Raw genomic sequence first — 26,648 nt, 5'->3', positions numbered from 1 at the left:
TCTTAAGGGTAGGAGGGCTTAGACCATGGCACCTGCCAAAATGGGGGGTGCCATGACATGTACATGATGTGAAATATTCACAGGCAAACCTTCTGTTTGCCCTGAACAAGCCTGGCTTGGAAGGAAAAGAAAAGTACACCATACCAAATATGCCAATCAGAAAATAGTCACACTGGTTGGGCGCGGCAGCTCACGCCTGAAATCCCAGCACTTGGGGAGGCCAAGGCGATGGATCGTGAGGTCAGGAGTTTGGGATCAGCCTGGCCAACATGGTGAAACCCCGTCTCCACTAAAAATACAAAAATTAGCTGGGCATGGTGACACATGGCTGTAATCTCAGCTACTTGGGAGGCTGAATCAGGAGAATTGCTTGAACCCAGGAGGCAGAGGTTGCTGTGAGCTGAGATTGTGCCACTGCACTCCAGTCTGGGCGACAGAGCGAGACTCCATTTCGGGGCGGGGGGAAGAAAAAGAAATAGTCACACTGAGAGTCACCCCCTCCTATGTACAGTGCTCTGGCCTTCCCAAGCACAGTCACCACCCAACACCCCCACAGTGAAGCATGACTGGGGAAGGAGCTTTGTGACATGGCCTTCAGTCCATTTTCCCGCAGGAGGCCCACCCTGGGCCTTCCTCCACTGTACATTTGATTGCTGTTCTCTCTGCTAAGAGCCCCTGCCAGTCCCCACTCCTCACAGCACTTCCTCTGGTATGTGTCCGCAGGGATTTACCTGTCCAGGCCAGGAGGCTGGTGGACCTGATGAAGAATGACACGGTGAGTCCCTGGGATGGGAAGTAGACAAGAGAAATCCGTGGACACAGAAAAGATCAGCTGTGGATTGAGGAGTGGTTGGGAGCCTGGCGTGGGTTTCTAGCAGACACATCTGAAGCCTAAAACGCTGCTCCTCTGGAAAGGTGATTCCTGTTTGTTCAGTCAGTCGGCTGTTGAAATTAAACATCTATTGTGAGTCAGGCATCAGGCTGGGGCTGAAGATACACGAAAGAATACAACACAGTCCCGTCCTCAAGGAGCTTGGAAGAGTAGACCAATGTGAAGAATCAAATTATAGAACAGTTGCCACGTGCTGCATCAAAAGGGTTCTGTGAAAGACAGGGTGGGGCGCAGAAGGGACCGGCCCCTCTGCTTAGGATGGTCAGGGAAGGCTTGAGAAGGAGATTTTGGCTGTTATTCTGGGCACATGGCCTATGGGAGAGCCCTGGTCTGCAAGGAGCAGTACCAGAAAATAAAAGTAGAGGAGATGTTTGACCAGGGTTCTGAGAGATGAATATGAGGCTCTCCCTCAAAGGAAAGCATGGGTCTCAATTCAGAGGCTGTTTGCAGGGGTTTCTAGGTGGGTAAAATAAAAAGGAAGATTAGGATGAATTATGTTATATATAATTTAATGTACAACAAAGTCTATTACTGGGATATTTTCAGGGTATTTCTACCCTTAATGTCAAACTTTTCTGGATCTTGTTCTCACCTTCCTCCTTCCACCCTCTTTTGGAAGTGCAGATCAGAGAAGTAAAGCTGTGTAGGCCTGGGGCAATATAAGAGGCTTGAAGGGCCGTGGTTGCCCTGGGGCCATAGTTTATGGAATGTGTATGGCTGTACCCTCTCCACACAGCCCTGTGACTTCACGTATTTCTCCAGGTCCTCCTTGGAGGAGACAGATACCAGAGGTGGCAAAATCTTTTCAGAGCTTGTGCTTAGAGCTGCCACCTTACTCTACCCATCCTCTCTGGCTTGACTAGTTCATAGGCAGAGCTAGTCACCAGTGTGAGTACTCCAAATTTAGAGAGCTCCCTCTTAATGAAAGGTGGTCCTTTCTCTGTTAAGGCAAAATTAGAATTCAGGATTTCTAGAAGATTCTGGAACAAACGTTCCTGTCCCATGGCCAAGACCAGCTTCCTTATCCCCTCCCCACTTCCTTGCTATGCTGGAGATGGAGGAACAGAGCTCAGAGGGCATCTGTATCCACTCCCACCAGGACACGTGGAAACTGTGACGTGTGTGCTTTTGTGTGTGGGCAGAGCCACATGGAAGTTCAGTGATCCCACCTAAAATAATGAACCATTAGCACCTATGATCTCAGGAGCCCAAAACCAAGGAACAGAACATTCGAAAGTCCATGAGACTCTAGTGTGTGAGGACCCATCTTTTCTAGTGTCAAGCACTTTGTGTTTTCCTTGGCTTGACTCTGGGACAAGGTGCTTGACTGTGTGTTTCTTATTCATTTCAGAGGATACACTTTCAGGAAGACTGGAAGATAATAACCCTGTTTATAGGCGGCAATGACCTCTGTGATTTCTGCAGTGATCCGGTAGGTCTGCAGGCCCTTTACTCAAGACTCACCCCCAGAGAAGGATTTTCACAGCCCGGTCACTTGCTCTGCCCGGGAGCAGTACAGCTAAGTTGGGACTCAGGCTCATGGTTTGTCTTGGATCCAGCCTGGGATGAACCCTGAGACTGAGAAGGCATTCACCTCCAGGGAGCCATTCAGCTGGACAAGCAGGGTTGGTTATAAGATTGATCCTGATTAAGTTTCCTATCAAGGGAGCTTGATCATATCATTCTAGAAACCAAGATAACACCCATTGACTAGAAAAATCTTTCCTGTGTTCACAGAGAGTCACAGGTTAGCTCCTTTCCCCAGTCTCCAGCGGCCTTGCGCTCTCCACCTTTGTGCTGTCACTTGTATGGAAAGGTCGAGTTCCTGTAGGCATTTGGGTGAGCTTCAGAGCCACGTCATTCTGGGCCGGTGGGAAACCCAAGATCAAGGCTGCTGCTCCATGGATGCTGCATGTCCTCCTGGAACCTCAGTCTCTGAGCTGATAGAAGCCTGACAGGGCATACCCACTAGTCTCCCACCCACGCCTATGCCAGGAGCAAAGCAGTGGCGAAGGAAACACAGGCCCTGTCCTCAGGAACTCGCACTGCCAGCGGAGAGAGACATGGGCAATTCATCCTGCACAAGGCAGACATCAGGATGTGGTTGTAGGGTTGCACACAGAAGGGAGGTCTAAAAGCAAAGTTGGCTGGCGTGGTGGCTCACACCTGTAATCCCAGCGCTTTGGGAGGCCGAGGCAGACAGATTACCTGAGGTCAGGAGTTCGAGACCAGCCTGGCCAACATGGTGAAACCCCATCTCTACAAAAATACAAAAATTAGCCAGTCATAATGGTGAGTGCCTGTAGTCCCAGTTACTTGGGAGGGTGAGGCAGAAGAATCGCTTGAACAGAGGTGGCAGAGGTTGCAGTGAGCTGAGATCACGCCACTGCACTCCAGCCTGGGTGACAAAGTGAGATTCCATCTCAAAAAAAAAAAAAGCAAAGTTGCTGTGGGACCCTGGTGTGTGGGGAAGCGGGGGTTGTCGGAGACTGGTGTGTGGGGAAGCGGGGGTTGTCGGAGACTGGTGTGTGGGGAAGCAGGGGTTGTCGGAGACTGGTGTGTGGGGAAGCGGGGGTTGTCGGAGACTGGTGTGTGGGGAAGCGGGGGTTGTCGGAGAGATTTACACAGAGCTGGAGACTTTCCAGCTGGAGCTTGAAGATGAGGTTTGTCAGGCAGATAGGGGACCAGCAGAGTCAGGTTTAGGAAGTAGTGGTCTTGCTGTAGCCTGTAAGCACATACCTGGAGGGACGCCCTGGCCCCCAGGCCCCTCACAACCCACTTTCCTGGCATCAAAGTCACCAGGAGTCAGAGGATTTTTCAAGCTGTGATCTTAAAGGCCCAGAGGGGAGCCTTGGGGCTGCTGGTGGCCCATGGGGAGGTGGGACCCTGGGCCCCTCCCCTGCTCATGTGAAGTGACACAGCTTTGGTATGTTCCATACAGCAGGGTTTTGCTTTAGATTTCAATCAGAGAAAGAGTTCCACTGCGAGAAACCTTTAAAACCGCAAATATCGAGATCAGGAGAAACAGTTAAAATGTGTTGAGGCTTGGTGTGGCGGGTGTTTCACAGGACCCTCTTCCCCTCTTCCCCTCCCGTTATTGCTTTGATTTGTGTAGGGTGTGCTTTCATACATGTAGGGTGCGCTCAGTAGCCCCAGACACTGAGGATCCAAGCAAAAGAGATCGGGCCATAGGACAGAGGCTGCTCAGGTTGCAGGAGATCTTAGAGGTCATCTGCTCTGACATCCCCGTGTTAGAGGGGCCCAGAGATGTGATGCTCCGGCTCTACAGCTAGTGGATATGGAGTAGGTCCAGAGCTCCACGCAAAAAAACAAACAAAACAAAACAAAAAGAAAAACGGCATTTCCCTGAGGGCCACAGCCATGGCAAACCTGAGGCTGGTGTCGAGGCTGGGGCCCCAAATCATGGGGCTGGTGTCGAGGCTGGGGCCCCAAAGACAAACACTGCATTTCAATATTGCCCACTGTGACTGAATACAGAAAGAAGAGGACTCTGGCCAGGCGCAGTGGCTCACACCTGTAATCCCAGCACTTTGGGAGACCGAGATGGATGGATCACTTGAGCCCAGGACCAGCCTGGGCAACATGGTGAAACCCCATCTCTACCAAAAAACAGAAAAACAAAAAAACAAAAATTAGCCAAGTGTGGTGTCATGTATCCGTGGTCCCAGCTACTTGGGAGGCTGAGGTGGGAGGATTGCTTGAGCCCAGGAGGTGAAGGTTGCAGTGAGCTGTGATCATGCCACTGCACTCCAGCCCAGAAGGCAGAGTGAGACCATGTCTCAAAAACAGAAAGAAAGAAAAAAAAAAGAAGGACCCAAGAGAGAAAGTAGCCCGGTTCTGTAGAGAGATTTGGTGACAAATGGTGTTCAATGGACACTTCTCTTCCTGCAGGTCCACTATTCTCCCCAGAACTTCACAGACAACATTGGGAAGGCCCTGGACATCCTCCACGCCGAGGTATGGAGGCTAGGCGGTGAGACCTGGCCTAGAGGAAGCTCTGGCGTCCTGCTGAGACCTCCCCGGCAGGTCACCTTTGTTGTAGATCCCAGTCCAGATGCATAGATGGGGAGCAGGGACGGTTGGAGGAAGTGGATGGGGGCAGATGGAAGTCCCTAGACCTGAAACTTCAGCAGGAAGAGCAGGTCCCAAACCCAGGTGAGACCCTGGAGCTGCCCAGCCTCATCCTCTTGGTGACTGATTTTTGCCTTTTCTCAGGTTCCTCGGGCATTTGTGAACCTGGTGACGGTGCTTGAGATCGTCAACCTGAGAGAGCTGTACCAGGAGAAGAAAGTCTACTGCCCAAGGATGATCCTCAGGTCAGACACTTCTCCCCAGTTCTGCTAAGAATCCTAACTGCTAAGGGCAGTGGCACCCTTAGCAAATTCCTTAGAAAACCCAAGGGCCAGGCCGGGCGCAGTGGCTCAAGCCTGTAATCCCAGCACTTTGGGAGGCTGAGACGGGTGGATCACGAGGTCAGGAGATCGAGACCATCCTGGCTAACACGGTGAAACCCCGTCTCTACTAAAAAATACAAAAAACTAGCCGGGTGTGGTGGCGGGCGCCTGTAGTCCCAGCTACTCGGGAGGCTGAGGCAGGAGAATGGCATGAACCCGGGAGGCGGTGAGCTGAGATCCAGCCACTGCACTCCAGCCCGGGTGACAGAGCCAGACTCCGTCTCAAAAAAAAAAGAAAACCCAAGGGCCGAAGTGTGAAAGGGCTGTGACCACCCCATCTTCTAACCTGGAAAGGCCTAAGGGGAGGATATCCCAGGATTTTTCCACCCTGGTATAGGCCTCAGCCCACCTCAGGGTGTGCATGGGGAACTACCCTTGCACCCTGCCTCTGTTGCCATGGCAGCCACAAGGCACCCTCCAGGCCTCCAAGAGGGAAGAGTAAACGCTAGGAATGGAGTCAAGCTGTGTGGGCGAGGCCTGGGGACCGCCCAGGCCACTGCTGGTACCTGCTTCCAAGTGTGTCCAGAGCTGACCTGTCCCCTCCTAGAGGCCCATCTCTAGGACAGGGGTGCCTCGGGTTGGTATGGGTGTTCCATGTAAAGCATTCACAGATACAGGGCCACTGTCACTAGCCAGAGAAGGAGGTCAAACCAGAATCAGCAGGGTCCAGAGGATAGAGTCCTCCCCAGAGAGTAGAAAGCACTGGTCCTGAGAAGCTGCCTGAGAGGACGTCCTCACCCCTCAGCCTCCAGAGCCAGACACAGCTGGCTTCCCCGTCTAATACAGGCTGAGCATCCCTCATCTGAAAATCTGGAATCTGAAATGCTGCAAAATCCAAAACTTTTTTTTTTTTTTTTGAAACAAGGTCTCACTCTGTCACCCAGGCTGGAGTACAGTGGTGCGATCTCAGCCCACTGCAGCCTCCACCTCCCAGGTTCAAGCAATTCTCCCACCTCAGCCTCCTGAGTAGCTGGGATTACAGGTGTACCACCACGCCCAGCTAATTTTTGTATTTTTAGTAGAGACGGGGTTTTACCATGTTGGCCAAGCTGGTCCCAAACTCCTGATCTCAGGTGATCCACCCTCCTCGGCCTCCCAGAGTGCTGGGATTACAGGCATGAGCCACCACGCCTGACCCAAAATCTAAAACTTTTAAAATGCTAACATGACACCACAAGGGGAAAATTCCACACCTGACCTCGTGTGACAGGTTGTAGTCAAAACACAGGTGCACAGCACGCAGTTTACTCAGCAGCCCCGAAAAGCCCCCTTCAGCTGCGATGCACTGTCTTTTCTGGGCATGCCCAGATCCTGTGGCTCAAGCATGCCCACAAAGGGTAGCAAAATGGCACATGTGCAGGCTGGATACTCCAACAGCAGGTTCCCCACGAGGGCTCATGTGGGGCTAAGACCTGCGTGCATTACACACCTAGTTTTTGCTTATTCTCTGTGTTGTAAAGATGTGGCTGAAAACGATAGCCATAGGGTAATGCAAATATTCCAAAATCAAAAAAAAAAAAAAAAAAAAAAATTCTGAAATGCTTAAAGCATTTCAGATAAGGGAGACCCAGCCTGTATCACACATCTCCAGGACGGTCAGGAATAAGATGTTTCTCTAAGTGAAGCATGAACGTTTCCCACAGCCTTCCTTCCTGCAAGTTCTCCTCTGGACTGTTAGCCGAGGTCACTGAGGCTGTGCTCCCCTACCCTGCCCCCCCGCTGTGTTGCTCAGTACAGGTCCCCATCCCAGCCCTGAGCACATCACATGGTAATTCTTCATATGCCTCTCTCCCCCACAGCCTGTGAACTCAGTCTGAGTCACTGCTAGCACGGTGTAGGGGCTCAGCTGCTGTTTGCTGGATGACTGAATAATTCACATGGGCCAGACTTGCTCTTGGAAGTTAAGGGGTACCTTTCCTGCTCCTCTGCAGATCCACGCCATGCCTCACCTGGGGGACCCAAACTGCACAGGTCCCCTGGAGAAGGCCTCACGGTGCTGTGAGCAGAGACAGGATGGCTGCTGGGTGACACGTGCCTATGAACACAGCTGGTGTCAGGCATGCTATTTCCAACTGCTGACTCATCCCCTGGCTCCCACTTTCTCCAGTCACTGGGCCAAACAGGGGATCGGTGTCTTCACTCCACTTCAGAGCAGCTTACCAGAAGGCCTCCTGCTACCCATCCCGGCAGGGTTTTTTAAACCTTTCAAACTAAAGGTTCAGAATAGGCATTTGCCAGGTCCATTCACAGATCTGAGATGGCCAAGTCACTGAATGTCAAGGTTGGATAGACTCAGGTCACCTTCTCCTGCCACCTCTGCAGTGCCCTGCACTCCCCGCCTCTCCACTGTTTCATTGGGTGGCTGTGCTTTCCTCTGCAGTGCTGAGTCTACAGGGAGCCATCCCTGCTGTTATCACCTCATCCCCCTGGACCAAAAGCCCAGATGTGCCAGATAGCTGGCCAGGTCAGAGATGCAGACTGGATGGAAGCAGTTTAATATAGAGATTTAATATAGAGATTAAGAGCTCAGGTTCAGAGCCAGGCAGACTTGAGTTCAAATCCTAGCTCCCACACTCAGCACCCATGCAACCTTGAGAAAGTTACTCAACCACTCTGAGCCTCGGTTTCCTCATCTCTAAAACAGGGATAATGAGAATACCACTTCTAGAATGGCTGGGAGGACTAAACAAGTTAATAACCATAAAGTTATTATTGCAGTGCTTGGTATACCTTTCAATGTTAATTATTCAATAATAATTACTAAAATACATTCAAATCAATGTATCTCAGCAATTATTATTGTTGTCACTGAAGCATGCCTCATCCACACAGCACTTTCCTCAGACAGCCCCAAGGTGAGTTGGCTCCATAAAAGTCACTCCTACAGATAGCAGAAGAAGTCTATTTCATTTTCAAGAGCAAATCCAGGTCTAGGAATTTTTCTTTTTTCTTTTTTTTTTTTTTCTTTCAAGAGAGAGTCTTGCTCTGTCGCCCAGGCTGGAGTGCAGTGGCACAATCTCGGCTCACTGTAACCTCCGCCTCCCAGGTTCAAGCGATTCTCATGCCTCAGCCTGCTGAGTAGCTGGGACCACAGGCATGCAGCACCATGCCCGGCTAATATTTTGTATTTTTAGTAGAGACGGGGTTTCGCCATGTCAGCCAGCCTGGTCTCGAACTCCTGACCTCAAGGGATCTGCCCACCTCGCCCACCAAAGTGCTGGGATTATAGGCGTGAGCCACCGCTCCTGGCCTGGAAATTTTCTTTAGCTTCGTTTGGTGTGGTCAGCAGGTCAGCCAGCCAGGCTCCTCATTAGCACAGATTTCTGAACTCCAAGTTAAAAGAAATATATTGAGTCTCAAGCCAACGTTTCTGCATCCCTTATTCAGGATGGTGATCTTGATGCAGTGAGGGTTTCTCTTTGGTTTGGTCTGCAGGTCTCTGTGTCCCTGTGTCCTGAAGTTTGATGATAACTCAACAGAACTTGCCACCCTCATCGAATTCAACAAGAAGTTTCAGGTAAGCCGGGAAGGGTTCTAAGACTTCCCAGAACTGCTGTGTGATTTGATTCCTCTGTCTAGAGAACAAGTCAATGCTTCAGTAATTTTGACCCTGTGTGGGCGATGACCACTGACTAGTTTGCTGATTTTAAAACACCCTGAGACACAGCGGGGACTGCTATTTGGTTTGTTTGAATTGCACCACAGAACCAAGTCCCTGAACACGAGCCACTGAATCTCAGTTCCTGGTCGTTACATGAAACGAACATTTCCACTTGTCCATGGCAAACATGAATCATGGAAAGAAGTTTCAGAGTGGATCTATCCAGATCCGAACCTCGACTCTGCTCACTGGTTGTGGAACGTTAGACACTTGGGCAATGAAACTTCTCTGAACTTCCAGCTCCTGGGTAGGAAACGGAGGCTGAAAGACTTCCCTGCCTTGAGGGTCTCCAGGGTTCAGTGAGATAAGGTGCATTCCCTCTGCCCTCCGCTCCGATAGAATGGATGTTCTTGGGGAGCACAAGGAGAAAGAAAGTCAGGAGATCATCTCCATATTGTGAGTTGTTCGTTTTAGTCCTTTCTCTAGCACATCTTTGACCAGAACAACTGACTCCCTTAACGATCGAGTTTCTCCCCAACAAAAAATTTATCCAGTCACTCAAAGAGGACAATAGTAGGCCTTTCTTCTAGACTAGGCTGCAAACAGCTGCCAGAGTGGATCCATCCTTCCAGGAGTCCATGGACTCCTTGGGGACAGCACCATTTCCCTGCAGACCATTTTGGGGGCAGCTATACCTGCCAGGTGTATCAGGGCTCAGGGAAATGAACCTGTATGTATTATCCTTTGTGCCTACTACCTAGCACTCGGGATGACTCCCCAGCTGGACTTCCTTTATTTTATTTTGTTTTATTATTTATTTATTTATTTATTTATTTATTTATAATGAGACAGGGTCTCACTTGGTCACCCAGTCTGGAGTGCAGTGGCACAATCTTGGCTCACTGCAGCCTTGACCTCCAAGCCTCAAGTGATCCTCCTGCCTCAGTCCTCCAAGTAGCTGGGACTACAGGTGTGTGCCACCACACCCAGCTACTTTTTGTATTTTTAGTAGAGATTGGGTTTCACTACGTTGCCCAGGCTGGTCTTGGACTCCTGCACACAAGCAATCCACCTGCCTCAGCCTCCCAAAGTGCTGGGATTGCAGGCATGAGCCACCGTGCCAAGCCATACTTTCTTCTACTGTGAGCAGGCACCTGGGACTCTGGGGAAGAAGTCCCTGGCCCACATCAGAAGAGGGAAAACAGCTGAGGTTATGGCCATGAAAGCAACCCTGTTTCAATTGGGGTTATTGGGTGCATGCAACTAAAGTTCATGCAGTTTCTGGCTAATTTAAGCAGATTCAATATTTACACAGAATCTCTGACAGAGCTAGAGAGCTAGGGTCAGGAGCTAAGCCATCAGGAATCATGGAATCCTGGAATTCTAGGGGCCAAGCCATAAGGATCAAAATCAGGGCTGGGTGCGGTAATTCATGCCTATAATCCCAGCACTTTGGGAGACGGAGGCGGGTGGATCACTTGAGGTTAGGAGTTCAAGACCAGCCTGGCCAACATAGTGAAACCCTGCAAAAAACACCAAAATTAGCTGGACGTGGTGGCACATGCCTGTAGTCTCAGCTACTTGGGAGGCTGAGGTGGGAGGATCACTTGAGCCCAGGAGGCGGAGGTTGCAGTGAGCCGAGATTGCACCATTGCACTCCAACCTGGGTGACACAGTGAGACTGTTTCAAAAAAAAAAAAAAAAGGAATCAAAATCAGGGCCGGGCACGGTGGCTCATGCCTATAATCCCATCACTTTGGGAGGCCGAGGCGGGCGGATCACGAGGTCAGGAGATAGAGACCATCCTGGCTAACACGGTGAAAACCCATCTCTACTAAAATTACAAAAAATTAGCCGGGTGTGGTGGCGGGCGCCTGTAGTCCCAGCTACTTGGGAGGCTGAGGCAGGAGAATGGTGTGAACCCGGACAGAGCAAGACTCTGTCTCAAAAAAAAAAAAAAAAAAAAAAAAAAAGAATCAGGCCACAGACCTGGTCCAGGGAAGACATCACAGACTCCACTGTCACTGCTGCTTCTAGGAACTGGATGCAGCTGCCACCGTCAGCAGAATGGATGTTTTGCCATCCCTGACACAGGCAATGATTGGTGAAGTCTCAGTCACGTACCCACGCCCTGGCTGCACGAGGGGTTGGGAAAGCAGGCATTCTCATCTTTTTTAGCTTCCACAGTGGGAGGCAGGCTGCTCTTTATGCGGTGGGGTCTTCAAACTTGGAAGTGGGTTCAGATGCTGAGCAGCCGAAAAGCAGGAGAAAGATTCGCCAACATCACGCTGCTGGCCTCTGCAGACAGGCCAGCTGTTCCCAGGCTGATCCTGGTCGCCACTGAGGCCCTGGTCTAGTGTTTTGGAGATGCCCACGTGTCAGCCGTGTGTGGCCATCACGCCCTCTCTCAGAATCATCTCACACCCTACTTCCCACAATAGCTGCGGCTCTCATCACTCTCCCTGGAGATGATCATTCCTATTAATAACCACAGTCACTCACTTGCCACTTGCCATGTGCCAGGGACTCTCCACACTATTTCTTTCCACTGCCAAAAGGCGTGTGGTTCCACCGTGAGCCCATCTGGCTATCCCCAGAGTAACCAGTAGCATCGGAAAGGACTTCAGAGATGGCCCAGGACTCAGCCAGCATCCTCCATTTACAAGGGGAAGCAAAGAAAAGGGAAGCAGCGGGCTGGAAGTCACCCTGCTAGTTCGCAGCACCTCACTTCCTTCCCCTGTTCTGAGAGATGACCTTCTCTCCTTCCCTCGTGCCTTACTCAAGGCAGACACTGGCTTGGGAGGTCAGACATGAGACATTCCTGGCCTAGGAATTGACCCTGGGAAAAGACAGTGTGTGGTATTTTCTGAAGTGACACCATTCACATTCCCAGGTATGTAACCCTGACTTCCCTCTCCAGCCAGAGTAATCCCGAGGTGGCAGAAACCCTGGTTAGCAGTGGAACGGCTGAGTCAGGCTAGAGTGGGAGCCGGAAGTGGGGTAACAGGTTTTCCTAGAAGTGACCCCAAGCAGAAGCTGTGAGGACTACACAGATCTGAGAGCCTCAAAGAAGCGCACACACACCATGCACAGGCAGTATAAATATACATTAAATTTTGATTCACCTTTGATTTTTCTGAACAAATGTAGGACAGAAATAAATTCTTAGGATTATTCAGAATGTCATTTAACCAAAAACCACCCCTCAAGTCCTTAATCAGAATAGCTTTAAAAGGAGTCAAGCTGGCCAGGCACGGTGGCTCACACCTGTAATCCCAGCACTTTGGGAGGCCAAGGCGGGTGGATCACGAGGTCAGGAGTTTGAGTCCAGCCTGGCCAACATAGTGAAACCTCGTCTCTATTAAAAATACAAAAAGTTAGCCGGGCGTGGTGGCTGGCACTGTAATCCCAGCTACTCCGGAGGCTGAGGGGAATCACTTGAAGCCGGGAAGTGGAGGTTGCAGTGAGCCGAGATGGCGCCATTTCACTCCAGCCTGGGCGACAGAGTGAGACTCTGTCTCAAATAAATAAATAAATAAATAAATAAATAAATAAATAAATAAATAAAGTCCAGCTGATAGACTTTTCTTACCTTTCCCTTTTCACAGACTGGCTCAAATATATGCAGTCGCAGCAGAGTTTGGGGCCAGGGGCTGAGATAAAGGCTGATCTAAAATGTAAATGATCTAAAATGTAAAATCTCAGTTGAGATTTTGCGGCAGGTTGATTTCACTCAGCAGTCAGATTCTGTTTAATTCTGTGTTGGAGAAAGAGATCGATCAAGGACCGAGCAGATGCAGAGAGGACCGCCTGACCTCTGTCCCCTTTTCCTCCTGCAGGAGAAGACCCACCAACTGATTGAGAGTGGGCGATATGACACAAGGGAAGATTTTACGGTGGTCGTGCAGCCGTTCTTTGAAAACGTGGACTTGCCAAAGACCTCGGTAAAGAAAGCAAGCATCGTGGATAAAGAGAATCCACAGATAGTGTGTGGCTGTTTCTGAGTGTCATTTACATGATCCAGCGTGTCTGTAACTGCTTCTCTTTTTCTGCCCGGTGACCAGGAAGGATTGCCTGACAATTCTTTCTTTGCGCCTGACTGTTTCCACTTCAGCAGCAAGTCTCACTCTCGTGCAGCCAGCGCCCTCTGGAACAATATGGTAAGGTGGCTGCAGTAGGAAAATGCATCCTCCCTCGGTAAGAAAAAGACTCCACAAAGCCTTTGGAGGACCTTGGAGGCCCATCGTGCAGGCCGTGTGATTCTGTGCACAGCAATGATAAACAAACCCCATCTCCTTCGTCCCTCCCTGCCTCCCGCGCCCCTGACCTGCGTCCTGAGCTTTCCATTCTGACCGCCTCTTCCTCACTCCCCATCTCCCTGCCTCTTTGTTTAGCTGGAGCCTGTTGGCCAGAAGACGACACGTCATAAGTTTGAAAACGAGATCAATATCACATGTCCGAACCAGGTAGAATGGAAAGCACGTCCTTCCAGGCTCCGGCTCCATTGGGCTTCTTGGTTCATTTCATCCTAGGCCCTCACCCTCACCCCGGCTCTGCCTGCCCACCCACCCCAAACGCCCCATCTGGTTGTGCTGAGAGGGATGACCACCCCCAGTGACCCAGAGGCCTGGGAGCGCTTGGTCTCTGCATGGCTGGGAGCCCTCACACATGTCTAGGCTGGAGACAAATCTTTGAGGCAGGCAAGATGAGCATGGCAGCCACATCTACCTGTCATTCTGAAAGCTGAGGGCAGCGGAGAACTTCAAGGGCAGATGGGGCGGAAGGATCCCTTGTCTTCATATAGCCCCCTGCCTCCATGACAATATGGGTAGAGCGAGGAACCAAGATCTAGATCTCTAATTGGGTGGGGGTAGGGGAGTAAATTGGAAGCTGGAGCTAGGGAAGGAAAAGCAGGACAAGCCCCCCATTTTTACTCACAAGTTCTCAGAAAGATTCTTGGAGCTCTGCAGCAGCTGCCCTCACCCCCAAGAATCCCTCTGTATACCCAGAGGGCTCCTAGGCTGACACTGGGAACCAGTGCACAGGGCTTATGTGAGGCAGGACCAAAATCATCTGACTTTTCTTACCTGGGCAGGAAGGGGCCGTAGTCACTGCAGGGTGGGGTAGGCATGGAGTGGCAAGGGAGCCCGGGGAGTGGAGACAAGGGCTTTTTCCAGCAGAAAGAGGTGCATGGTTGCAAGAGGGGAGGGTGGAGAAAGGGAGGCAGCACAGCCATCCTCAGCCAACCGCGCAGGAGGTGGAAGGAAGACAGGCGCGTTCCCGTGAAGCATGAATTGATGCTCATTCTTTGTGCTGGGTTCAGGTTGCAGAGATGGCCCCCTGCATCTTGGGAGGGAGTCAGCCTGGTAGAGGCCGGGCTTGGGACACAGGGCAGGGAGGCTGCAGCTATTTGTGCCAGGCCGACACTGATTGAGTGCTGGCAAGCAGAGAAGCGAGCAGAATTTGCTGCCGTTGCTCATCCCCGTCTCCTCACAGGTCCAGCCGTTTCTGAGGACCTACAAGAACAGCGTGCAGGTACCTGCCTCTTGCCTCCCCTTAACTCACCAGGCAATGGGATGGGCAACCCCTGGGCTGGGTCAGGCCCAACAGGACAGGGTGGGAAAGTGGGCAAGAATTCTAGATGGGCATAAAGGCCACACCTGACCTTCAGATGGGGTAGTGGGCAGCGTAAATGCTGTGGATAACAGCTGGAAGGCCTCCAGCCAACCCAGTCCCAGCTTCAGTGAGACATAAGTGAAGAGAAATCCCCTCCTTGTAGAGCTGGTGCAGGAGCAGTAGCTGCTGTGGGGTGGGGTCATTTGTAGCTGCCTTGATTCTTGCATTGGACGGTGGAAGGGTCTGAACTAGATGAGTGGACCTCGACCTGTGGCCGATACTCAAAATCACCTAGGGTGCCTTCTTCAAAAGCCCTTTTGAGGCCCCTCCCCGGGAGTAGGACCCAGGAATCTGTATTTTTCAAAGCTCTTGGGATACATCTGATAGCCAGTTTTTCTGGTCCCTTTCAACCCTGAGATTCTGGGATTTGTTCTGTGCCCTTAGGGTCATGGGACCTGGCTGCCATGCAGGGACAGAGCCCCTTCTGCCTCGCCCCCTAACTCAGGTAAGTCCCCTATGTCACAGCAGGACCCAGGGCCCCTCCACAGGGGCTTCTATGCCAGTGAGTCATCTGAACTGACTTTCACACTCACTAAACGGCAGAGCAATGGCCAGTGCTTGCTGTCTGCCCAGGTGGTCACCTGGGACGAGTCCCTGTTTTGTACCACTCTGGCTGGTGGTGACACCATGCCCAGCAGGCACCAAGGCACCTAGGACCAGGAGCTGTCTCCCGCCCACCTGCACCTCTTAGAGGGAGCACAAGCAGAGGAGCCCTGTGAGCACACCCTTGGTGCCTCAGCACAGAGGTGGGCCCAAGTCCCAAGAGGAAGGTGGCTCTGTGGCCCCAGGCTCTGCAATCACTGCTGCCTGCAGTAGGGCCTGGAAGATTCCCTGGGTTCTTCAGAAGAGATGTGGGGGCAGAGAAAGGCCCAACATGACTATTCTCAGACTCTCGGTGGAAATTCAGAACCCACCTCCAAACGGGCTGCACGTCAGGTCCTGCACCTCGTCATGTGTGGTTTGATGCCCGTCTAGTTGTGCACTCAGGCCATGACTGGCATCTCCCATGACCACTGGCACTAAAATGGGCTCCTACTCTGCCCTGACCTCCCTCCCACCTTTCTCTTCTTTCTTCTCTCCTTCCTTTTCCCTTTGCCTCTCCTCCCTTTCCCCAGTTTTCTTCTTCTCCCTCCTTCTCCCTCTCTGCACCTCTCTTTCCCTCTCTGCACCTTGCACACAAGGTCCAGGATCAGTTGTGTCTTATGGGAAAACTGTCCTCACATAACTTTGCCTCCATGGCACTCTGCACGCCCAGCCCAGCATGGCCCTGTGCTCGTGCAGATTGTGTTTCGGATCTTGCTTGAAGCCAGAGGCACTAGAGTCTGACTGCAGCTTCCCTCCTACAGCCCTAAGTGTGTCCGCTTGTCTTTCCAGTGCATGCTCTGAGACCTGCAGACATCCAAGTTGTGGCTGCTCTGGGGGATTCTCTGACCGTAAGGACTCTTGGGCCCTGGGTGGTTTGGGAATAACTAGGTCAGCTCCAGATCCCAGTCCCCTTAACTTAAGGGCCTGCATGCCTGTCCTCTGCCTTGTCTTGCCCCTCTACCTGGCTCTGTCAATCCAAGAGCGTGCCAATGATTCGATTTGCGGCCGCTTTCTCAAACAGATAAAAGATGCAGAGGACATCTTTTTCCAGAGTGAACTGAATTGTCTCAGAGGGCAGAGATTTTGAACACCCAATAACACTTTTTTTAATATATGTAAAAATATGTCATTTTGACTCAAAATTCTCCTAAACCTCCCTGTGCGGGTGCTCTTTTTCCTTTGGATTACGCTTTATAATCAGCTGAGACCCTCACATCTGTTTCTTCTTTGCATCTGCACGGAAAGCAGCAAGGACTCCTTATTGTGGATAAAGCTCTGCTCCTAACTTCCAAGAAATGAGGCTATTTTACTATCCCAGATCATCACTTTCCAGCAGCATGTCCAAAGCCTTGAGGATACCTTACAGAATGCCCCAGAGGGAAAGAGAAGAAACGTGAGACTTAGGAGAAATCTGTCCACTGCAGTCCCTTAAGCCAATGAGCTCTCTCTTCATGCTCATAAATAACTTAGGGGCAGCCGGGCGCGGTGGCTCACGCCTGTAATCCCAGCACTTTGGGAGGCCGAGGTGGGTGGATCAAGAGGTCAGGAGATCGAGACCATCCTGGCTAACACAATGAAACCCCCATCTCTACTAAAAACACAAAAAATTAGCCGGGCGTGGTGGTGGGCGCCTGTAGTCCCAGCTACTCTGGAGGCTGAGGCAGGAGAATGGCGTGAACCCGGGAGGCGGAGCTTGCAGTGAGCCGAGATTGCACCACTGCACTCCAGCCTGGGTGACAGAGCAAGACTCCGTCTCAAAAAACAAAAACCAACCAAAAAAAAAAACGTACGGGCATAACGCTGGGAACGATATTAACACTCTCACGTTTGTAAAGCACTTGAGAGTTTTCAAAGCAGTTTTTACAACTGTAATCCAATTTGATCCCCAAAACACTCCCTGTGAGATGAGCAGGGTATGTCCTCAGCTCAGCAAGGAGGCAGCTGAGAGTTGGAGAAGGCACACAGCTGGAGAGGGAGGATGGCAGACTTAGAGCCGGGGGCTCCTGGTCCCGTGTCTGCTCCTGCCACCACGAGTGCATTGGGAACCCTCTCTTTGGAAGCCCTGCACATTCGTGGCCTCCCTGTTCTCTGACTTGCTAATTTTCCTGTGGACTCTGGTATATTTTCAAAGGCTGGCAATGGAATTGGCTCCAAACCAGACGACCTCCCTGATGTCACCACACAGTATCGGGGACTGTCATACAGGTAATGTTAACCTTTGGCCTCTCCTGGGGCTCCCCCCACAGCAGAGATTGGGTGTGGCTTTGTCTCCTGTAAATATGTAAATCCCAGAAGTCGAAGACTTGGTCTGGAAGGGGCTTTCAGAAAGAAAAAGCTATATATTTCTGCAAAATGTGAACATTTGGTGAGTGGAGAGGATATTTTACTGTTGATAATCTTTTTTTTTTTTTTGATTGTGCAGAGAAAGTAAACCAGGGTTCTTATCAGACTCCTGGGTCAGCAAATCCAACAGGAAATGCACCAGAAAAGCACCAAATCCCTGAATCTTCACCTCCCTGCTTGCATGTATACGTGTACACGTGGTGTTCCTGCGTCTTTGTTTACTGTCTTTGTGTGTTTATTCATGTTGTCTTGTAGTTACACGACTGCCTTTACATATATATACACATCTACACAGGAAACCTCTGAAACCCACTGCACACTTCGAGAGGGCGTGAGCAAGACACAATCACTATCAGCCATATCTTGAAAGATTAGCAATTCGACAAGAAGACAGGGTGAGAAAGGGCATCCCGAACACAGAAGTGGAGAACCTCAGGGTGTGTCAGGCGAGGGGTTGCGTGTAGATATTCTCAAGTTTCTTTCTTTCCTAATAAAGTTCTCGTTCCTGTAGGCTTCAAAGTGGCGAGTAGCTCAGAATTTACCTGGGAAAACAACTAGAACTTAGCTGGCCACAAGGGGGCAGCGTGCTCTTGAGTGGCGGAGCCGGGAGAACACCTTTGCTGCCGCCTCCCTTTTCTTCTGAGTCAATTTGCTTCCTGGGGAAGTGACAGGGAGCAGGGAGGGGGTGATCAGGACTGTGACGGTTCTCTGGCCAGACCTGACCAGAGTCCCAGAGAGGATGGGTTTCCAGGGCGGGAGGGAGGCGCCATCACTCAGCCTGCACCACCCGCAATGAGGACTTAGCTTGAGGATATCAACCCCTCAAGAACAGAGGTCATTGCCTTCCTGCGCCAAGGTCTCTGTGTTTCCACAAGTCCTTGGTCAGGTACCTGGTCCTAACAGGCTGCCACGGAACAAATCAGAGCCTCACTGACTCACCACTCTGCTCCTAATGAGGCTACGAGAGAAAAAAAAAATAGAGGAGAGAAAGCAGAGCTTATTACAATCAAGAAAGAGCATGAGGTTGTGGCAGGCTGCCCTTGGTCTCAGCTAAGAAGGCAATGACCTCATACGATAGCATGGGGAAAAAGAAAAATCAAGTAGACAAATCACATTGCAGGTGATAGATACGCGACGTGCACCTGGTGGGGCAACCTGGGTAAGTGAGGTGATATGTCCAACTTTACAAACAGATCGACCGGCCGGGCTCGTGCGATTCACATATGAACCAGCAATCCTCTACTAAAAGTTTCTCTCTGCAGCAATGGGAAAATTCAGCCATTGCTCTGTTTCTTCCTGCAAGTGAAGTCCATTACAGCCTAATGTCTCAGTCTTCTAGTTCTAGCTCTAAGGCCTCAGGTTCAATGGCTGCTGTCCCTTTAAACCTTCATTTGTCCTAAATATTTCAAATAGCTTCCCCCAAATGCACGTGTGTTAAAGATGGAAGCTCTAGGTCAGGGTCTAAGACACAACTTGACACTTGATAGAATACGTAGACTACTGTGTCTCAAAGTGTGTTCCATGGAACATTAACTCCAGACTTGTTCCTGGAGAAGAGAAAATCCTTCGTATTTGAGGGGGAAGCATTACTATAGCCTTCCTCTGGGGAATTCATGTGTGTATTAGCATATTAAAGGCTCTGATAAGGCCGGCAATGCAGAAATCTATTTAAGTTTTATCTGTTTAGCCCAATGTTTCCCTTAATTCTGGAACATTTTCTTTGTTCATAGCACCTGTTAACATCTCCTGAAAGTGTTCATGTAGTAGACTTATCTGAGAAAAGCAATTTTTGAGCCACTAAAGCTTCTAGATTGGAAAAACTAGGCAATTAATGATACTACATCAATTAAGAATGCAATTTGAGCCTCTTCCCCCTAGGAAACAAAGTGAAAAGACTGGATCTCATGGAGTTAGGGGAGAAGTAGACCCAGAATTCATGGGGGGTGGGTGGCTGTGAACAGGACCTGCAGAAGAGGCTTGGCTATGAATATTTCCAAGGCCCCTTGACCTGTGAAATTCTATAGTGAACGGTTCCAGCTTTGGCCAGCTTAACAGTGTGGCAGACCTAGAGGTCTTGAGAGCATTGCCTTTTCTTCCACTGAAATAAGTTTGCTTGTTTGGGATCATTCAAAGGACCAAAATAAAATTTACCCCCAAAAATGCCTTTGTTTTATTAACTAGGGGTTCAATCTCACATGACTGAAACTCCTTCAACAAATGTTATTGAGCATCTACTCTATTTTTCTGTACACGTTAGGTGACAACAGATGACCAGAGCCCAGCCGTTGAGCTCATAGTGTAACATAAATGATATTCATCTGAAGGGTCTAAGGTGGACTAGCTGTTTGATACGGGTCTATTTCCTTTCACGTTTCACACAGTTCTGATCAAAATGAGAGTTTGAATATTTTTGCGCTTTTGTGTTTATTTGTCACAATCCTTTTCTTCTCCTGGAAGTTTTCACTTTAAAATGAAGTCAGGGAGAGATTTTCATAGACTGTTAGTCTTGATCAGCCACCATACTTGTTTTAAAACGAGGATACCTTTAAACAAGAAATTACAGTGGGAAGTACTTGATATGTTTGTGTTTGCATGTCTATATCTTTATTGGAGGAAAAGAGGAGGCAGAATTAGAACACATTGATTGGCGGAGGTATATAGACTTATAATTTTTTTTCAAATGTAAAATATTCTGATTGGGTGCCTTTAGTCCAGAGAAAGAAGGATCAGAAAGCAACAGCTTCATGCAGAGCTGGAAAAGAATCAGATGCGCAAACAAATGCCCATCCACTGAGCAAGTTAGGCTCAGACATCTAATGGAAAGGTGGGGAGCAAGAACTGAGTGAAGGAGAAGGGCAAGATTTATGGCATCTGCCTTCTCTCTACCACCTGAATTGCTTGCAGAGCCTCTGACTTAAGTCCTTGACCACTCTGGCATGCAACAGTCCACTTCATTCCAAGCATTCCATGAATGAAGAACAACTATGACTCATGGCCTGTCCCTTAGAAGTCTCTGCTGGTAGGCTGGAAGCTAAGGCCATGTTCTTAAAATCCATTGGCCTGGAATAACATGCTGGGATTCGAAAAAGAGACAAGAAAAAGAACAGTAAATACCATATATATGAACATCAGATTTTGTTAGAAGTACTACGTCTGTGTGTCATACTCAATTTATTCATAAATGCATAAAAGGAAATAGGGTGTACCTTGAAGTTCGATTAAATGAAAATTAGATGGGGCATTGAAAGGTAGTGAGCGGCCACTCTTCTGAACCTTCCATTGGAATTTACCTGACTACTGGGCAGAGAAGAGCTTTATCTATTTTGCAAAGGCTTCCAGCTCAAGTTGGGTTTCAGTGACCTTTAGCAAGTTAACTTGTGTGCACCTTATTTTCTTACTGTGTAAAATGGACATAGTCACATCTACATCATTGGCTTGTTGGGAGATGTGAAATAACAAAATCTAGTGCATGTCTGGGCACGTAGTATATACTCAGCTAAGCATTCTCCCCCCGGATTTGGTAAGGAAACAGCTCTCTCATCTTCAAATCCTGGGTTCGGTAGGGAACCAATATATTAGGGAATTCAAAATTTTCTTAGAATTCCTCAAACACAAAGAGATGGGTCTGGCCCGTCTCAAAGGTGCTGATGGGCACTAAGAAGGGTGGGGGCTGGGCTTTTGTCAAGTTTCTAGATTGATTCAACCAATCTGTCTCTCCCTCTCATTCACTGGCTTGCTCACGCCCTACAGTTCGGGAGGGGACGGCTTCCTGGAGAATGTGACCACCTTACCTAGTAAGTAGCCATTCGGGGCTTGAATCGGTCTACTGTTCCATCTGTCTGGCCCCTTGGTTTCCCGAGAGTGCCTCCCAGCTAAGGAACAAATGACATCGGCCTCATGGCCCACTATTTAAGTAGGAGACAGGAGGCTATGAAAAAGCAACCGAGGTGGGTAGAATAAACACTGGATTTAGAGCCTGAAGATCTGAGTTCAATCTCTGGCTCTCCAATGTGCTTGTCAGGTGACGTAGGACAAGTTACCCACTATTCTTAGCCTCGGGTTTTTCCAAGAGGCCCAGGAGGTGCTGAGACAAATTAGGTAGTGACCCTTCAATGCACTGTGAATTGTATTAAAAATGTATTTTTAATGTAATTTAATTGTATTAATACAATTTAATACAAGAGTGAGAGGCTCTTGCCACCCTGGCCCACATAGTCATCAGGTCATTTCAACTTAGGGTGGCTCCAGCTTATGTCCAGGACACACACTGCCTCCCTGCCTCTCCCCAGGAAGCATGAGGATGATAACACGGCCCACTTTGGGGTCCTAGGTCCCACGGTACCAGAGAAGCTATCCTGCTTTCTGTTCTGAGCCGTCTGCATTCTGTTCGCCCTCTCCTCTTCCAGATATCCTTCGGGAGTTTAACAGAAACCTCACAGGCTACGCCGTGGGCACGGGTGACGCCAGTGACATGAATGCATTCCTCAATCAAGCTGTTCCTGGAGCAAAGGCTGAGTACGGCATTTGGGGAGGGAGGGAGCCTGCAGGGTAGGGAGTGGAATGCGAATAGTACCCTTTAAGATCGTAGTGCTGGCCTCTACGTGCAAAGGGGCACTTAGCCACTTGTGAGGCTCAGGCCGCCCTCTTCCCTGCTGCCCTGTGACGAAGGTTGTAACAGGCTAGAGAGGCTGTGGCCTTGGAGAGATGTGATGCCCCTACAGGTTCAACTCCTGACCTTGCCTTCATGTGCAGCATGTTCTCATAACTGGACGAATCGGCTAACCTTATCCAATGTTTACAACTCACCAAGGCACAACAGTGCTAGAGAGATCCACTCCCCCCAGAACCTCACAAGTGGCAGTTCCCCAAAAAGATCAGAGAGGGCCAACCAAATGGATGGGGCAAGCCTTCTGGCCCTAGAGGCATCTGGAGTAATGAGTCATGTCCCCTCCTTAGCCCCATGATGGAGCTAACAAGAAATGCAATGGAGAAGCCCAGAGGCACCCAAAGAAGAGCATCCGCCAGCCTCCCGGGCTGGTCTCCAAGGGGGCCCCTACCCTGCTCCTAGAGACCCCAGCAGCCCAGGTCTTCTTGCTCTGTGCAGCTCCTGGCTCAGGCATCTGAGCCTCTGTCACATGTCATCTTCTTGCTCAACCTTCTGGTTGAGGGGTGTGGCCCCCAGACCTACTCCCTCACCCTGGGAGGACTCTTGGTAATAGAAACAGCTGGGGACAGATGGTCCCACTGCCATGTCCTGGGAGTTCACCTTGCTATGGATCCATCCCACCCAGGTCTATAACAGGGCCCTGAACAAGTGGAAGTGGGGAGCTCAGGTGCCTGAAATCTATTCCTTCCACAAACTGTAATTTTTTTTTTTTTTTTTTTTTGAGAGAGAGTCTCATTCCATCAGCCAGGCTGGAGTACAGTGGCACAATCTCTGCTCACTGTAACCTCCACCTTCCGGGAGTGATTCTCCTGCCTCAGCCTCCCCAGTAGCTGGGATTACAGCCTTCTACCATCACGGCCAGCTAATTTTTGTATTTTTAGTAGAGACAGGGTTTCACCATGTTGGCCAGGCTGGTCTCAAACTCCTGACCTCAAGTGATCCGCACACCTAGCTTCCCAAAGTACTTGGATTACAGGCATGAGCCACTGTACCCGGCCTACATTTTTTTTTTCCAAAGATGGGATTTCACTCTGTCACCTAGGCTGAGTGCCCTGGCATGATCTCAGTTCACTGCAACCTTCACTGCCCAGGCTCAAGCAATCATTCTACCTCAGCCTCCCTAGTAGCTGGGACTACAGGCATGTACCACTATACCTGGCTAAGTTTTTTGTAATGTTTGTAGAGACAGGGTTTTACCCTGTTGCCCAGGGTGGTCTCAACCTCCTGGGCTCAAGCAATCCTCCCACCTCAGCCTCCCAAAGTGCTGGGATTACAGGCATGAGCCACCAGGCCTGCCACCTTCCATAAATTATAAACCCAGTCATGTGTAGAGCACATGTGATTCCCTACCTCTTTCTGAAAGAAGCATTTAGATAAGTTTACAAAAAATATATATATATGTACGAGAAAAATCACAGCCATTGGAGGAAATAAAGAAGTAACTGTGTCGATATGAACATTTTTATGGTTATTATGTTTGAGCATCAAACTTAGCTTCCTGGCAGCCAGAGTGAAAAGAGGAAGCATGCTAAAAGTTTCATAGGTCTAATTTTAGGATCTAAACTAGTCTTCCAAAAGAGATGAATGGTTTCTTCACATGGAATCCTAAAAACCCTTTTGCATGTGGAGTCCCAGAAAGGAGACCATGAGTAACCAATATAATTGGCAGTACCTTTGACTATGGCTGTAGGACAAACACATCATTGGCTTTTCAAATGATTATCTGTTGTAATAACTTTCCAGAAGAGGCAAGTCGCTCCTGGTCTCTGAGCCTCGGGATCTCTGCCAGCTCATGCAGTGGGGATGATACTGTAGAAGCCTCTGGTTCAGGCCCCCGAGGAGGAAAACTATGGGTACTATTCCTCCACAGAAGAATGGGTTTTCTCTCTCTCTTAGGGATCTTATGAGCCAAGTCCAAACTCTGATGCAGAAGATGAAAGATGACCATGTGAGTCAGATTTATGGTTATTTCTAAATATTAATTTTCTAACTCACTAAAGTTGTCTTCAAATGAAGTGGTCTGCCATGAAAAGCAGTGAGCCCCATATTATTAGAGACATTCAAGCAGTGGTTGGACAGCTCCCTGACAGGTCCTATGGAGGAGATTATGTCAGTGGGGAGAGCTTTGTTGCTGGGCACAGTGACACTGAAAATCCATCCTGATGCTAAGATTCTGTGGTCTATAAATAAACCTCTAAAATTCCTTCAGTTCAGAGATGCCAATTCCATTACTTCAAGTGGGCAAGGATGTTATAGAGGGTTGACTGGATTTCCTAGGGCAGGGATATTTTTGTTTCCTTGTTGGAAATTACCAAGCATTTTCCTCCTTCCATATAGAGAGTAAATTTCCATGAAGATTGGAAGGTCATCACAGTGCTGATTGGAGGCAGAGATTTATGTGACTACTGCACGGATTCGGTAATGGGGGCCAGGTCCAGGCCTACGTGTTGTTCCTAACTTTGCCCAGTAGGCATTGGAGATCTTCCCTGAGAACAGTTCCTAAAACCAATCCTAGGATTATCCAGCTACACCCATGTCTGCACATATACACATACAACACATACACACACACATACACACACTTCTTACCCCACCACCCTCCAGGTTCTTGGCACCATCTCCATGTCCTAGGTGATGAGGTAGCAGGTGGCAGATATATGGTATTTCTACTCCTCTCTCTTATAACTCCTGAGAATTCAGAAAGAGGAAACTGTAGCAAGCAATTGGTAGGAGAAGTCTCCACTTTCTACTCCTGAACCAAAGCTCTGGCTAAAGTTTCTAGTCTTCCCACTGGCCCATCTTTGACAACAGCAAGTAGTCAACTATTCATCTCAGATTTTGACGTGGTGAGCTGGCCACAGCTGGAGGCTAGAGGGGGAACAACTCCTTAGGGCTGGAGCCAGAAGGGAAGTTGAGAACTGCTTCCACTGCCCTCTCACCCTAATCAGTTTCTCCTCTTCCTCCTTCCTGTCTCTTTCTAGAATCTGTATTCTGCAGCCAACTTTGTTGACCATCTCCGCGATGCCTTGGATGTCCTACATAGAGAGGTGGGTAGGGGGCTCCCACAAGCTGATAACAGCTCAAGCATGGTGAGGGTGAAGATGGATGGGGGGAAAGAATGGGAGAAGAACCCCCTTCTCTCAAGGAGACAGCCAGGGGCATGGGTTCCTTCTGTTTTCAGAACCCCAAGGAAAGCTTATTCTATATGGAATCAGCCCAGAAGGGTCTCAGGTCTGAGGAAGGGAAGGCTGTTCCCCCACCACTACCTGGGACACTCGGTGGAATTGTCTAATGTCTCCCCACTACTATCTGGGACATTTTTTTGGTGGTAGCAGCCAGGTGGGCCCCAGGCTGGGCACTGCATTCTGAGCCACAGGGTGGGTCAAGAGCAAGCCCCTGTCTGGTCCTGCACCCAGCAGCACATTCCCCCTCCACCACCACCATCCTCTGGCAAGGACAAGCTGCCCTGGCTGCCTGACACAGGGCACTCTGACCACCAGATGCTTCCCTGGTGGGCTGAGCCCGCGTGCCTACTCAGCAGAGTTAGGCCAGGTTGGGCTGGAGGGAACAGGTCGCCTATCTCACCGAAGGTCATTCTAATGTATCTGGGCTCACTACATGATGGCCAAACAGAGATGATCTCTTAGCCTTTATTGTCCCACTCCAGGAGGTGCCATTGCTGCTGCAGCCCCTTTGGGTGGCACCCATGGAGTTGTGTGATGTACGGCCTGTAAGACCCTAGGAGGTAGCCCTGTATGGACTCCTCAGAACTCAACTCCAGAAAAACCAAGCTGGATTGCTAAAGGAACCCATTCCTCAGGGCCCTGAGACAGCCCCAGGAAGAAGCCCCCGGAGCCCCCCTCTCATCCTCCGCTTTTCCGTTAGGTGCCTAGAGCCCTGGTCAACCTCGTGGACTTCTTGAACCCCAGTGTCATGCGGCAGGTGTTCCTGGGAAACCCGGACAAGTGCCCAGTGCAGCAGGCCAGGTAGGCAGGTCCTGACTGTCCCCACACTGGAGATGCCCTCACCTCCTGGTCTGGCCCGCAGGCAGTGGTGAAGCCTCAGGGTCTTTGTGACTTGGTCTATCCATGTGTCCAAGTCTGTAAAGGAGGATTCCTGCCAGAACGATCCCCTTCCGGAAGGCTGGAGCCATGACTCCCCTGTTACCTAACCTCAAGGTGCCTGGCAGGAACTTCTGTGATACCAGGCAGCCACACAGGGGAGGGATCAAGGTTGGGACAGAGGCTGGTGTCTGAGAGACAGGATAGCCCAGACGGTGAACATGGGCAGTGGTTAGGGATGTAGACATGTGTGGTCAAACTGTAACAGAAAGCAAGGAAAAGGTACGAGCAACTCAGTTACCTGTAGGGGAAGAAGAGAATTAGGAGGGACACAGGGAGTTTCAAACTG

The 26,648-nt window shown here is 49.8% G+C and overlaps 1 protein-coding gene across 3 annotated transcripts in view; it reads left to right on the top strand.

The window, feature by feature from the left end:
- LOC102133956 (phospholipase B1, membrane-associated) overlaps window positions 1-26,648 on the top strand; it is a 107,057-nt gene that overhangs the window by 40,402 nt on the left and 40,007 nt on the right. Inside the window, exons 13-30 of one of the 3 annotated variants that reach the window (XM_045369569.3) lie at window positions 724-775; window positions 2,244-2,324; window positions 4,805-4,870; window positions 5,129-5,229; window positions 8,803-8,884; window positions 12,808-12,912; window positions 13,033-13,128; window positions 13,363-13,434; window positions 14,465-14,503; window positions 15,029-15,089; window positions 16,019-16,077; window positions 17,361-17,434; window positions 21,323-21,366; window positions 21,979-22,087; window positions 24,135-24,186; window positions 24,576-24,656; window positions 25,220-25,285; window positions 26,124-26,224. In XM_045369569.3, the coding sequence (XP_045225504.2) occupies window positions 724-775; window positions 2,244-2,324; window positions 4,805-4,870; window positions 5,129-5,229; window positions 8,803-8,884; window positions 12,808-12,912; window positions 13,033-13,128; window positions 13,363-13,434; window positions 14,465-14,503; window positions 15,029-15,089; window positions 16,019-16,077; window positions 17,361-17,434; window positions 21,323-21,366; window positions 21,979-22,087; window positions 24,135-24,186; window positions 24,576-24,656; window positions 25,220-25,285; window positions 26,124-26,224 (1,341 nt within the window). Of the gene's footprint in view, window positions 1-723; window positions 776-2,243; window positions 2,325-4,804; window positions 4,871-5,128; window positions 5,230-8,802; window positions 8,885-12,807; window positions 12,913-13,032; window positions 13,129-13,362; window positions 13,435-14,464; window positions 14,504-15,028; window positions 15,090-16,018; window positions 16,078-17,360; window positions 17,435-18,213; window positions 18,407-21,322; window positions 21,367-21,978; window positions 22,088-24,134; window positions 24,187-24,575; window positions 24,657-25,219; window positions 25,286-26,123; window positions 26,225-26,648 lie in introns of those variants that run through there. The other 2 variants (XR_012422524.1, XM_074012074.1) reach the window with 2 other exon arrangements.

This window comes from Macaca fascicularis, chromosome 13 (genome assembly GCF_037993035.2).
Source record: "Macaca fascicularis isolate 582-1 chromosome 13, T2T-MFA8v1.1".
NCBI lineage: Eukaryota > Metazoa > Chordata > Mammalia > Primates > Cercopithecidae > Macaca > Macaca fascicularis.
The sequence above is the reverse complement of the archived record's forward strand: the minus strand, read 5'-3'. Positions and strand labels throughout refer to the sequence as shown.